Here is a 13,326-nt window from a genome sequence, read left to right on the forward strand (position 1 = left end):
GGGACCCCGCACCTAAGTGGGTGTTTGGGAGAAGCCACCTCGCCCTCAAAGACCTGAAAGAATCGTTCTTCCAGGAAGGATGTCAGCCATTCCAGGGCCGCGCCCGACCGCCCATGCACGCCAATCGTTGTAATAGCGTGGCATGGTTAACCGTGTCGAACGCGGCGCTGAGGTCCAATAAGATGATGGCGACTTTTCCTCCCCGGTCCAACACAGCTCTTGCTTCTTCCGTTACCGCTAGGAGGGCGGTTTCGGTTTCGTGCTGAGGACGAAATCCTGTCTGAGAGGCACGCAACAGACTATTGGATTCCAAATAGTCCGTTAAGATGTGATTAACGTGCCTCTCAAGCAGTTTACTCAGCCACGGAAGTAAAGAGATGGGACGGTAGTTGGCCAAGTTACTCTGGTCCAGGGTGGGCTTTTTCAGCAAGGCCTTCACCATTGCACACTTCCATGAAGGTGGGACAGATTTAGAGGTGATGGATGTATTGAGAACGTCTAAGATGACCGGACGAATAACATCCAAGACCTTGATGAGGGTCTGAGGGGGTGCTGGGTCGTTGGGAGACCCAGAGGTGATCTTAGGGATTAGTCTGTCTAGTCCAAGAGCGTCAAGAAGTGGGATTTTGTCAAGCCTACAAGGGACAAAGGAATCAGGGATTATGGGCGAGGTGGGTTCCATATCGTCCTTAGTATTGCTGAATGAGGAGTATATGGTCTGGATTTTTTGGGAGAAGAAAACGGCCAAATCATTGCAGCGGTTTTGAGCGCCTTCAGTAGAGGGACGCTCAGCAAGAGGAGAAATAAGAGACTTTGCTATCTTAAAAATTTCCTTGGGGGCATTAGCAGCTGCGTTAATTTTCCCTTCATAAAAAAGAACTTGTGCCGCCTTGATCTCTATTTTATAAAGCTTTATAGCAGCCCTGTACTCATTCGGGGAGGGGGAGTGAGGGCCATTTCCTTCCCTGGTGCTTAGCAAAGTTTTGAGAGGAAGAGGGGGAATTGGTGCACAAGGTGAAAGGTATTAAGAAATGGTCGGTCCAGGGTAATGGAATAGGAGTCTCCACGATGAGATTGTCTATATTGCTGTAAATGTGGTCAAGAAGATGTCCCCTATTATGAGTTGCATGGTAGCCCTTTTGGCAAAGGTCAATGGCTTGCAAGTTGGAACGGAGGTTATTGGCTGACGTGTCGTGGGGGTCATCAAGATGCAAGTTGAAGTCCCCAAGCAAAGTAAGATTAGGCGAGGTCAGCACGACACTTGCAGTAAGGTCTGTTATCTTGGTGATAAAATTGTTGAGGGCACCGGGTGGACGGTAGGCTAGGATACCAGAGAAGGTGGTAGTAGGAGAAAGTTCTAATGAAAAGTGAAGGCTCTCGCAAGCTGGTGAGGTGGTTGGAGTGACACAACACCTGTAGCTATCTCTGTGTATGATGGCCAATCCACCACCTCTCCCGGTCTGACGGTCAAGTTGTTTGAGAGTATATCCTTGAGGGGTAACCCACACTGTAGTCGGGTCATTATCTATCTGGAGCCAGGTTTCTGTTAAAAAAAGAGCCTCAGGATTGAGCTCTTCGATCAACATGTACAGCTCAGTATAATGTTTCGGTAAAGACCGACAGTTGAGGAGAAACATTCTCCATTTCTGTACAGGGGGCGAGTAGCAGCTGTGTGAGGAAGGAGGGCTCCAGTCACAGTATTTACAATAATACTCTGTGTTGATAGGAAGAATCGAGTGACGACATGATGGATTGGTGAGAGGCCGTAGGGCAAGAAGCGAAGAGGAGTTATAAGAGAATCGATCCCCTACCATAATAGCAGTCGTGTCCAGGGTCCAGCAGGAAGCGTCTGGACGCGGACTGGCGCAGACTGGCTTCTCTTTGGTGCCTCTTCGGCACGTCTAGGGCGCTACCGCTGCGCTTTCGCTGCGCGGGGAAATGAGGGACCATATAGATTAGGCGAATGTGGAGACTAGCGCGTCACCCTCCAAAGATGGCCACCCAATGTGGAGCAACCAGGAAGTGGTGCCGCTTTACCTCTCTCCACAACAAACATCTCCAATGTATTTCTTTTTCCTAAGTCATGTTCTGCGTTAATCTGTACATCCAATGAATTTATAATTTCCTCCTTGTTTATGATCTCTTGTTTAACGAGTTTTGATCTATGGGCTCCCAGGCTTATGAGTTTACCTCTGATGACTGCCTTATATGCGTCCCAAGTTATTTGATCTGAGGTGCCTACTATGTTATCTTCAAAGAAATTGGCTGAGGTTATGCCCAGTTCTTCCCTTATCTTAGGGTCCAGTAATAAAGTACGATCCATCTAGGTTGAGGTTTATTTATTGCTGTTTGTATGGTTAGTTGTACTGCCGAATGGTCAGACAGATGTTCTGGCAAGTGGTCTATGACTTTGATGTTGCTGTGCAGGTTTTTACTAATCAAAAAATAGTCTATTCTGGACTTGTGGCCTAGTTTTTTATTGTGAAGAGTAAAGGGATACTCCTTGTTTCCTTTCTCTCTCCACATGTCAATCAGTTCTAGGTCATTTTTATAAATGCCTAACCATTCCCTAATTTTTTGGTAAATTGGCTTGTCTTCCTGGTGGGGATCTATCCAGTTTAGGGTCCATAATAATGTTAAAGTCGCCTCCCAGTAATATTGGATCAGTTGCTGGTAATAGTTCTGTGTATAATCTTTGAAGGGGATTTGGATCGTCGGTGTTTGGTCCATAATATCCTGCTATAATAAAGTTGTTGTCATATATTTTTACTTTTGCTAAGGCCCTTCTGCCCTTGTTATCCACTACTTTATGCTCGACTTTTACATTGAGCGTTTTTTTGAAGAGTATTGCGATACCCTTAACATTACAATCTTGGTTGGTACAAACGTAGGTGTCCACCCAGTTCAAGGTTTTTATTATTTGTTCCCATTCAGCCTTTAGGAGATGAGTCTCTTGGAGAATGATCACTTCGTTATCTGCCGCCTTTAAGTATTCAAGGATCCTCCTACGTCTGCTTGGTGTTCTGAGACCATTTACGTTCCATGATAGAATTTTAAGTTCTTTCATTATTTTCGCCATGATTTTTTCTTTTTTGTGGGTTTTTTAGTTCCTTTTCCATTTTCTTTTTGTCATTCCCGTGCACTCCTTCTGACTTGGATATTGAGGATAATTTTTTCAGTTTTTTCCCTAATTTGCTCCCCACCCTTGGTGGCTTTTTTAAAATTTTATTTTGTATTTTTTTTGGTCAATTTTGTCCTCCCCGAGGAAGCCTCCTATCTTTCTCTTTGGGCGGTATTGTTTGCCCTTTTGAGCTCCATTGTTCATTTTATTTGCAAACCTCCCTATCTCAGTCTAATGGCGTGGTCCGTAGCTGCTCCTTTATTTGTTGTATGAGATTCTCTACTTCACTAGGTTCTCTAATGTTATGCATTTTGTTCCGCCACATGATCCTCAGTGCAGCGGGGAATTTCATCTGGACCGTGGCTCCTAGGGTTTTTAGTTCTGACATGAACTGCCCTAGCTCCCACTGTCTATCCTGGCTGGCTGTCGACATATCAGTGCGAATCCTGAAGGACCAGTTATCTATCTTTAGTGAACTGCTCTTTAAGCCTTCACTTAAAAGTCTTTCCTTTAGTGTGTATGTTTTAAAATGTATTACAATTTTCCTTGGCGTCTTCCTGTCTTTGCTCTTTCTGAAAGGGTCTCGATGAACCCTCTGTATGTCGTCGCTCAGATTTGTGTCTTTGGTCCAGGGGAGATGGTAAATTTCTTGATGTCCTGCCCTTCCAGATTCTCTGGTACATTCAGAATCCTTAGGTTGTTTTTTCTCGCTTGATTTTCTAGCGATTCTAGTTTTTCCTTAATGGCTCTGTCCAAATCCCTTAGTTTCCTGATCTCCTTTTGATTAGAGTCCACTTTTTTGTTGAGGGACACCACCTCAGACTCGACTGCTGACACCCTGTCCCCTAGTGCATTCAATTTTTGATCTAGGGTCTCGCAGACTTCTTGAATCTTGGCTTGGTTGGACTCAGACACCATAAATTTTTCTCTCATCTCTCCCAGAACCTTCTCCATGAGGTTTTCCATGAGGTTTCCCGTTTGTTCGAGAAAGGATTGCGGGGGAGGACAGTCTGGAACGCTTGTACCCGGCTCGTTTGTGGCTAACAATATTTGATTCTCTGAAGCCTCTGACCTTTCACTTTGTGGGCCTATGCGGTTAGTTGTTTCTGTACTCATTCTCGGGCTGTTGTCACTTTGTCCTTCGGATTGTTCTTCGGTATGGGACAGTATTTTTGAGAGGGAGCTTCTTTCTGGTGTTCGTGTGGGTTGTTGCACTTTAAAAAAGGATCTCAGCGAGGGGGTAATTTTGAGTTTCTGGTCAGGTTGGGACCCCACCTTATCCGATCTGGGTTTGGGCTGACGATCTCGGTTAATGGAGCCTCTCGTTTTCCTTTTTGTTAATATTGGCAGAGTCACTTGCTTAGTTGGATGGGGGAAACTTTGTTTGGGGAACTGCCTATTCCTAAGGCAGTAGCTCGATCTTATCCTGCTCCCTTCTTCAAGTTCTAGACTAGCTGGTGGGTCCTTTTTCTCCCCCTTATCTCTTGTCTTTAACAAAGAATTTTGCACCTCTGATCCAGCCTCTCCTATGCAGCCTGCTCTTCCCGCAGCTTCTGGACCTCCTTTTGCTTCTTCCGTTCTTAGAGGACCCCCCTGCTTATCCCCCTTGCACCCTACAATTAAGTCTAGATCAATGCCCCCCTGACTTTTTTCCTCCCCTCGTACCTGGTTCATGAGGTTGCAGCTGGAGCTGAAGACAGTCTTCTTTTCTTTGTCTTTAGGGATTACTGGCAGGCGATTCCTTGAGTTTGCTCTCCCCTCTTCTTCTCCTCTGTATCGGTGCTTCGTGTTGCCCAATTTCCTCGTCTCAATTTGCCTTCTCTCCGGTTGGAAATCCCGATCAATGGCGGGACTCACCCTCCCCCCTTGAGAAACCGCGTCTCTCAGCCCGACAGCGCTGCCCTGAGTGCACGGGAAACAATCCTGCTTCAGCCACTGCCGAGTGTGCTGGGGCCTCTGCTCAGACCAGCCGCTGTCGCTGCCACTCTTCCCCGGAAGAGGAAATTAACTCTGCCGTGCGCCCTCCGACAATCTCGTCGCGCACCTGAGGCTGCTGCCCATCGGTATGGAAACACCACGAAGGCGTCACCGGTGCCGCTGCCTCCGAGTCCTTGCGAGTCGAGGTCTCGCATCCCCCACTCCGCTCCACCAGGTCTGCAGGTCTGCAGATCTGCAGGTCAACCAACGCCGATCCCCCCGGGGGAGCACCGCGTGAGTAACTCTCACTCTCTTTTTAGTCTCTTTGTAGTTTAGTAACCCTGAGAACCGCTATCGCATCACCGCGGCTACGGTCTTCATTAGGGATAGATTACTGGATAGATTGTGGTATGATTGCGGAGATGACCACGGAGCTCCCGACCGGACCTTCTAGCTTGCCGCCATCTTCCTCGTCCTATTTACATCTCAAGTAAAAGCACATTTCTTGAAGGCATACATGGTGATTGAGTACATCGCATAAATAACTTGATAAAAAATATTCTGGCATGGTTTGTCAGGGAATACATTTTGTTTTTCATACAATTCACATGTTGGTATAGAAAATAGAGACTACATTGCAAGCCACTAGTGCAAAAATGGCTCAAAGCTATTTGTCCAGGTTTAAAAACTAGCTAAATTACCCTGCTGATGTACAATGCATACAACCGAAGCTGCACCCATGAAATTTCAATCAGTCTAATATAAACAGAACAGTTTAACTGATGGGCTCTAGAATGCAACAGTGTCTTAACCGAGGAGTCAATCTTTCACAGTTGCATGCCAGCAGATGCAGACTGAGGGAATAATAGTTGCCTCAAATTAAATTCTGATGAAACTGAGGAGATAGATAGATTTTTCTCCATCCAAGCAAAGAATGGCGACCTTCTAAGTGGGGCTCCCTGCCCCTCTGATCTTGCTGCATCGGTGGTAGCTTCCAGTAATAAGCTGTCTTACGGCTCCATTGCTGCATTTTCTTCTAGCTGCTGCTATTATCTATGGATCTTGAAGATGATTTTCCCATTCCTGCCTGCGACTGGTCCTTTTGGGGTTATCCAAGTCATACAAGGATCAATGCTGGATCATTCTTTGTGCCTTCCTCAGTATTTCACCCATAGGCTTCAATTAGTTTTCAACATTTGTACAAAATTCCTTAGTTCCATGTGGCAAAGTGATGATCCCTCTTCAAAAGCTTGTGCATATGTCACATGCCCTTGTATTATCAGCCAACATTTATCCACTTCATTTTTATCTCTACCAGACTTCCCAAATACTGCACTCTGGTTTCTATCTCAATATTCCCATCATCACAAAGGTTACCATGGTGGTGACTTCATAGCCTGTCAGACAGCAAAGGGTTTGCCAATCTGTGCCTTTAACATTACAGATTTCCCAAAATCTCCTTTTCTTCAGAAAATTTCGTAAATCCTAGATTGAACATTTACACAATGTGCATGAATATATAAATAAATAAATAAATAAGACAGGAGGCAGTAAAGTTAGTGGAGTTATCTTAAAACACACTTTGAGAGTACTCTGGTTCTTACTTTAAGTGACAGTAATGCTTTAGCTCTATTTCATGAAATTGTTAGCTTCAGTGATGAAGTAAGAGTGAACATTTACAAGAGATGATTGCAGTTGCGCTTTATTAAAAGTGTTTGTATAACCCTCTTGTTTACCCAACACACCTCAAGTGTTCTTTGATAATGCACAAACTGTTCAGTTGTCTTTGGCTGCACGCAAAAAGCCATACCTTTGAGAGCCTCGTTAATATAACTCTTGTAGTAATGTGTCCGCCATGGGTCATTGAGTGATGTCCCACGCTCAGAAATCCCATTCTCAGTGACATAAATTGGGGGGTTGTCGTATTCTTCCTTGATCCAGTTCAATATCCTTCTGAAGCCAAATGGAGTCACTTTCAGCCAGATGGAGCCGGAACCCAACCAACTGCGGTCAACCATTGACCCAACACCCCTACAAAAGAATACCAAAATTCTAAACAGTTTCCAGGCCAAAATAAAATTGAAAATAATACAGGGTTTGAGCTGCCTTTTAGCATTTCAGTTTTTATATGAAAACAAATGAATGTTACACAAGTGCAAAACATATAGCCACTTTTATACTTGGTACCAAGAGGACAGGATGGTTTTCTGGATGTAGGCACAATATTTCATAAAGTCTACCCTTTGATCACCACAAGATTACCATTTTTACTGGTTAGCATGTTACCTGCCTTTTGAACTCCATTATGGATTGTATTTGTCTTCGATTTTAGGGAGGTGTCTAAGAATCTTTCAAGCTTGATTCCCCTCACTATAACATGTTGTTTGTATCTTGGGTTGGTCATTTCTGTGCATGTATTGTTGTGAGCTTATAGATTGGTGTGGGTTTTCTTTTATAATTCTTTTTAGGATGTTGTAATTTTATTAACCTACTTCCAAAGGTAAGTGAGATACTTGTTAGATGTTTTTCACTGTTACATCTCCTTTGTTCAATTAAACCTATCTTTCTACAGCTTCTCTTGTTTTCTTTGCAAAGTGTTTCAACAAAAAAGACAGAGATCTACACCTAGCAGGCTATCGTCCCTAGGCTATCCTATTTTAGGTTTAAACTTACAATAACTGATAAAAACCCAACAAAAGGAAAAAAGCCTTCATCAGTGTAACCATATAAACCTGAAAAATACCTGCACAACAACAAACTAAAATGCCATTCACAGAAGGGAAAGAGAGAGTCAATGAGTCATTTTTATTTCTTCCTGAAGGGGCCAACAGAATTCCACTTGGTAATACAAGTCAGCAGCAAGAAATACTTGTCTAAGATTATTCTGCTTGAGTTTTGTGGTTTAGGGTTGTCACTAACATATTCTTTCCTCTTCCTTCAGCTTCTTCCATTTCTGTGTGCTGGGGATTATATGTATGTTTTAGGCCTGATCTAGTTATTTTACATACTGTAGAAAATCTGGAAATGTAAAACTCATATTTGATCATCTGCCAGTGTTTACTTCTTCCACTGATTGGTTAAAAGGCTGGCTCATAAGAATTGTGGCTAGCATGTACTATCACATTTACCCATAGAAACAGAAATTTCTAACAAGTCACAGTTGAGAACAGGTGACCTGCCAAACACCCCAGGCTTTAAACATTCAGTGCAAGGTGTACTGACAGTTACATGTGAACAAATGCTGTCACCAAACACATGGGATAGAGGTGAAGACATGATACAAGACATTCCACATACCAATAAAATTCATAGCTTCAAGGTGCCCCATTGTTATGTTGTTATGTGTGATGCCTTCAGCTAATCCTGGCTTTTTAGCCAGCTACATGTTATTGCTGCTTCTTTAGCCGATAGTTGCAATGTTAACAGCAATTTTCAAATCTCATAACACAATAAGATATCTGTCAAAATGTTTGATCTGACTTAAAGTTAGACATTTCTCATGGAGACACCTGCCAGCTATGAATTTCCACTCAACCTCAGCATCACCTTCATATAGTTATGAAAAGAGCACAGAAAAGCAGTGCCAAGTATGCTTGAAGCTTCAAGTTTCAGGTACCTTAAAATGTAGGGCTAAATTTATTTTAGTGTAATTCAAAATGTTCAAGGTTTAACAAAGTACTTTGGATTAGTCAGTGTTGACCACTCCTATAATGCCATAATATTCAGTAAGGAGTAGGTGAGTAATCCTCTACTGTGTCCAGAAATGTGTTTATTAAAACATTTGAATAAAGCACTCTTATTTTTAATCTATTAATAGTCCTGTAAACCAGACAGAGTCCTGACGAAGTGAGCGTGAGAGGTAATGAGATGTGAGAGAGGGTAATGAGATTTGAGTGCAATACACAAACTTTCCATGTGTAAAACATGCGAACATAAGTCCATTGGATACACTTCCAATTGGAAGATAACACATACCTTACATTACTTCTCCTTTAAGTTAAGTATGTGCTTTATAACAATCACTCATAAAAACATGTTTTGTAAACACTGACTAAACACAGTTTGTGTCTATTTTGGTGATTAAGCAACAGAATAAACACTGATAAGCCCTGATTTCAAAATGTTTGGAAACCACTCAGAAAACATCACTGAAATCCACAACACAAATCCACTTAAAACAGAACAGCCTAATTATACCCATAAGAATAATAAAAAGAAATCACTGTGCTTCCACCACAACTTTTTCATTGCACATCAGGTGTTATTACTCACATCAATGGTATCAATTAATCAAATTAAAGGGCAAGAGTAGGCTTTGCTAGAATTGGAACCAATGTCTATGATCTACAGAAAGATCTCACCGTTGTCCAATTTACTCTCTGAGCAGCCACCAGGAAACTATAGGGTCTAGGACTAATGAGATAAGGCTGACTAATAGTATGAGTATAATGTCAGCTGAACATATACTGCTCAACTTTCTTTTTTACGGAAGAAACAAATTAATGAGGTTTCTACCTAGCACTCCATAGATTGTGAACGACTATGGATCAACTGTCTAAATCGAAGATAGACTATGAGCTTTTGTTCTTAATTTGTTAGTTGCACATGGGTAGCTGGTGGATGTTCATCTCGGAGGAATGAATATGAATGCGAGGAGAATCCCTAGGCCAATGGTCTTAACTAAAAGAAGATTTGTCACCCCTGCATTTCACACCTACCTAAAGTGGATCAAACCACAAATGCCTAAGTTTTGCAGGAAGCGCATCAGGGTTGTTAGCAAATGTCTAAGCCATTCTCCTCCTTGTCAGAACCCCCAGAGGGCTGCAGCAATCCCTTGCATCACCAATAGGAAATATTTACCAAAGAGAGTTTGCTGGTGTTAGACGTGGCACCTTGGCGTGGGTCTCCCTTCCATTTTTGCTGTTTCCTCATCTGTTTTTGCTGGTGTTAGATGCTTTGGGCACTGTGCCACTGCTGCCCAGTGCCACAATGCAAGTGCTCCCTATTGTAAATTGACGTATGAATTAGTGAATCTATGAATGGCTGATTTAGTTTATCTCCTTCCGTGCTCATGACGAGCTCAGCTCATCATGAGGCACGGTGCTCGTGTGCTCATGACGAGCTAAGCTCGTCATGAGCCGTGGAATGCTCGCATGCGGGGATAATTCCCCTGCTGTGCTGAACGTTCCACGAAAACGGGTGTGGCCGTGACGAGCTCAGCTCATCATGAGCACACGAGCACTGTGCCTCATGACCAGCTAAGCTCGTCATGAGCACGGGGCGCTGTGCGCGCCCCCGGCCCCCCAGCACAGCGGGGGAACGACCCCCACTGCAAAGGGGTTAAGGGTCAGACCATAATACAGTGCACAGAGTGTGCCCAGGGCTTGTAAACCAAATGCTGCTAGTGGGCTTGCAGCACTGGTTGTGCCACCCACAGAAGCAGCCTGTAAAAGTGTGTCTCAGGTCTGCCATTGCAGAGCCTGTGTGCAGTCTGGTACTGCCATGCTCACTGGGCAAGTGCACCCACTTGCCAGTCCCTAAACCTTCCCTTTTCTTCATATCAGACACCCCTATGGTAGGCCCAAGGGCACGGTGCATTGTAAGTATAAGGTAGGACATGCCCTATTGTGTGTGGCATGTCCTAATAGTGAATTACAGCCATTTTCGTTTTTCACTATTGTAAGGCTACCTGATCTCCATAGGCTAGAAAGGGCAGTTAGTTTATTCATCATCATTGATAACTTTATTTCGGTCACCACAGACCATAAAAGTGCAGATAAAATACATACATACAATGCACAAGAAATTGATAAAACAATAAATAACTTATCCAGTAAAATTGAGACATATAAAATTAGATTAAACATTAGTGGTTATCCAGATGTACAAAATACAATGTTATAATTAGACTTTATCTTTACAAAATTTACTTTGTCTGTGCCACATGCCAATTAAGAACCGTGAGACGGCAAAGACAATTCGGGGATGGGTGTCGTACCTTAGAACTCTACAAGCTTGGGCACATTGACTGAAGCCCAAGTTTCTACAAAGTGGAATCGGCCAACATTTCCTTGTAACCTGATAAGCAGGGCAAAAAAACAGGAAATGGAATACATCCTCTCACTTTTATTTGCATGACGGGCACTTGGTGTTCTCTGTATTAGCCCATTTACTGGTAAATGCCCTAAGTGGGAGACTACCAATCCTAAACTGCATAAAAAGTTTCCTCACAAGTGGGGGATAGATTACATCCAGAAAATCCTCCTTTTTAGATTCAATTTTTACTTGGAGGAACTCTACTGTTAGTCTTCCCACGGTAGTACATCTCTACAGGGATAATAAGTTATGGTGCCTAAAGTGATATACCAGGACACCCTTAGATATCCCTACACAAGTTTCTTCAGGATTGTCCCACAACTCAGGTAAGCCAATCCTATTAGTAAGTACCCTGATATGTAAGAGCCACGGAATGTTCTTAGTTCTTAACGTAGCCCAAACCTCTAGGAATTCTTTTTTATAGGAAGCCAATTCAGGCACTGACCATAATCTCTTCCAGTACAAGGGCCGTAATGCTACTGCCTCCTCTATAGGATCTAGCCCTAAGTCCATACGTAGGGGAACAAGCGGTGTACTGGCTGGTAAACCCAAAAGATTCCTCATGAATGTGTGTTCTACCTTCATGAGGCTGGTTAATCCCGGTGTCCCCATAGTTCCACCCCATACATAGAAGCCGTTCTGGCCTGGAGTTTATAAATTTTTATGACCGGGGCCACGGCATTAAAAATCCGGAAATTCTGTGCACTTTTCCAATTCCACCGGCCTCTTGAGATAACCTAAGGGCCGCCTTCGCTGACTGGAAGCCCCAGTCAAGATTTTCCGTCAAAGTAATACCTCGATACTCAAAGGTCTTGACTCTTTCCAAAGGAGTACCATTCCAAAGTGGATTTAGACGGGTCTGCCTTGGTGGATTAAAAATCATAAACTTAGTCTTATCTAAGTTTATTTCGAGACCACGCAGTGCTCAGAATGCTGCAAAGCATCCAGGGTACGTTGGATACCCATTGATGTTTTGGACAGCAACAAAGTGATGTCCGCAAACATCAATGCGGGCGCCCGTCCAGAGGCTAGCCTAGGGGCATCGTTATCCTTTACTCTAAGCAGATGATCTACTAACCCATTTATGTAGAGGCAGAATAGGGTTGGGGCCAGAACGCACCCCTGGCGCACCCCCTTCTTCACAGGGAAGCGGGTCGACAATTCACCATACCTCCCACACCTGACTTGAGTATAATTATCAGTGTGGAGTCTAATTAACACATTCAATAAGTAGATGGGTAAACACAAATCAAATAATACTCTCCACAACTTGTTCCTTGGCACTAAATCGAATGCGGCCCGTAGGTCGACAAAGATGAGGTAGAGGCTGCCACCCTCCACTCTCACCATTTTCCAAAATAATACCTTGAGCCTAAATATCTGGTCTAGGGTTGAAATACCCAGCCTAAACCCAGCCTGCAGAGTACTCAAAATCTCATTTTCCTCTATTCACCACTGAACTCTGTCTAAAATAATCCTGCCCATCAGTTTTTGTGTAGTGTCTATCAAACTGATGGGCCTATAGTTAGACGGGATTAGGAGACAGTCTTTTTAATGGATAGGGACTTTCTCCGCTCCAAGCCAGATATCAGGCGTGTCCATCCCCTTCAGTATTGCATTAAATAGGACACCCAAATATGGTGCCCAGATTTTTGGTTGAGACCGAAATAGATCCCCTGGCAGCTTATCTAGGCCAGGCGCCCTGTTAGGTAGTAGTTTGGCTATTGCAATTTCGACCTCGCTTAGCGTGATATCCAAAGACCCCTCCAGTCGATACTCATGGAGGGGTCCAGGGATAAGGAGCATAGCAGCCTCTTCAGCCTCGCCTAACGCAATATCCAAAGACCCCTCCAGTCGATACTCATGGAGGGGTCCTGGGGTAGGGAGCAAGGGGGCCTCTTCACCAGAGTATGCATAGAGTGCTCCAAAGTGGGTTTCCCAGACCACAGCTGCTATGTTCGGTACAGGAGCTAATCCACCCTCACTCACCCCAGAGCTGACAATAGCCCAAAATGACTTAGAATCCTTATGTGAGAGTGCTGATCTTAATTCTTCCCATCTATTTGCCTCCCAATTGTTCTTTTCCCTATTGATAACCTGCTTATGCTTAAGCCAACATTGTTTAATGCTTGGTTTGTCCTTTGCTTTTATTGCAGTTAGAAATCTTTTTTTGCTTTCCGACAGGTGGCGTT

At 43.6% G+C, this 13,326-nt stretch overlaps 1 protein-coding gene across 1 annotated transcript in view; it reads right to left on the reverse strand.

Annotated features, from left to right (window-relative positions):
• Positions 1 to 13,326, reverse strand: part of LCT (lactase) — a 217,610-nt gene that overhangs the window by 39,381 nt on the left and 164,903 nt on the right. The window contains exon 15 of the mRNA XM_078682454.1: positions 6,849 to 7,069. Coding sequence (XP_078538580.1) covers positions 6,849 to 7,069 — 221 coding nt within the window. The remainder of the gene's footprint in view (positions 1 to 6,848; positions 7,070 to 13,326) is intronic.

The sequence above is a fragment of the Lissotriton helveticus genome, chromosome 3_1 (assembly GCF_964261635.1).
Source record: "Lissotriton helveticus chromosome 3_1, aLisHel1.1, whole genome shotgun sequence".
NCBI lineage: Eukaryota > Metazoa > Chordata > Amphibia > Caudata > Salamandridae > Lissotriton > Lissotriton helveticus.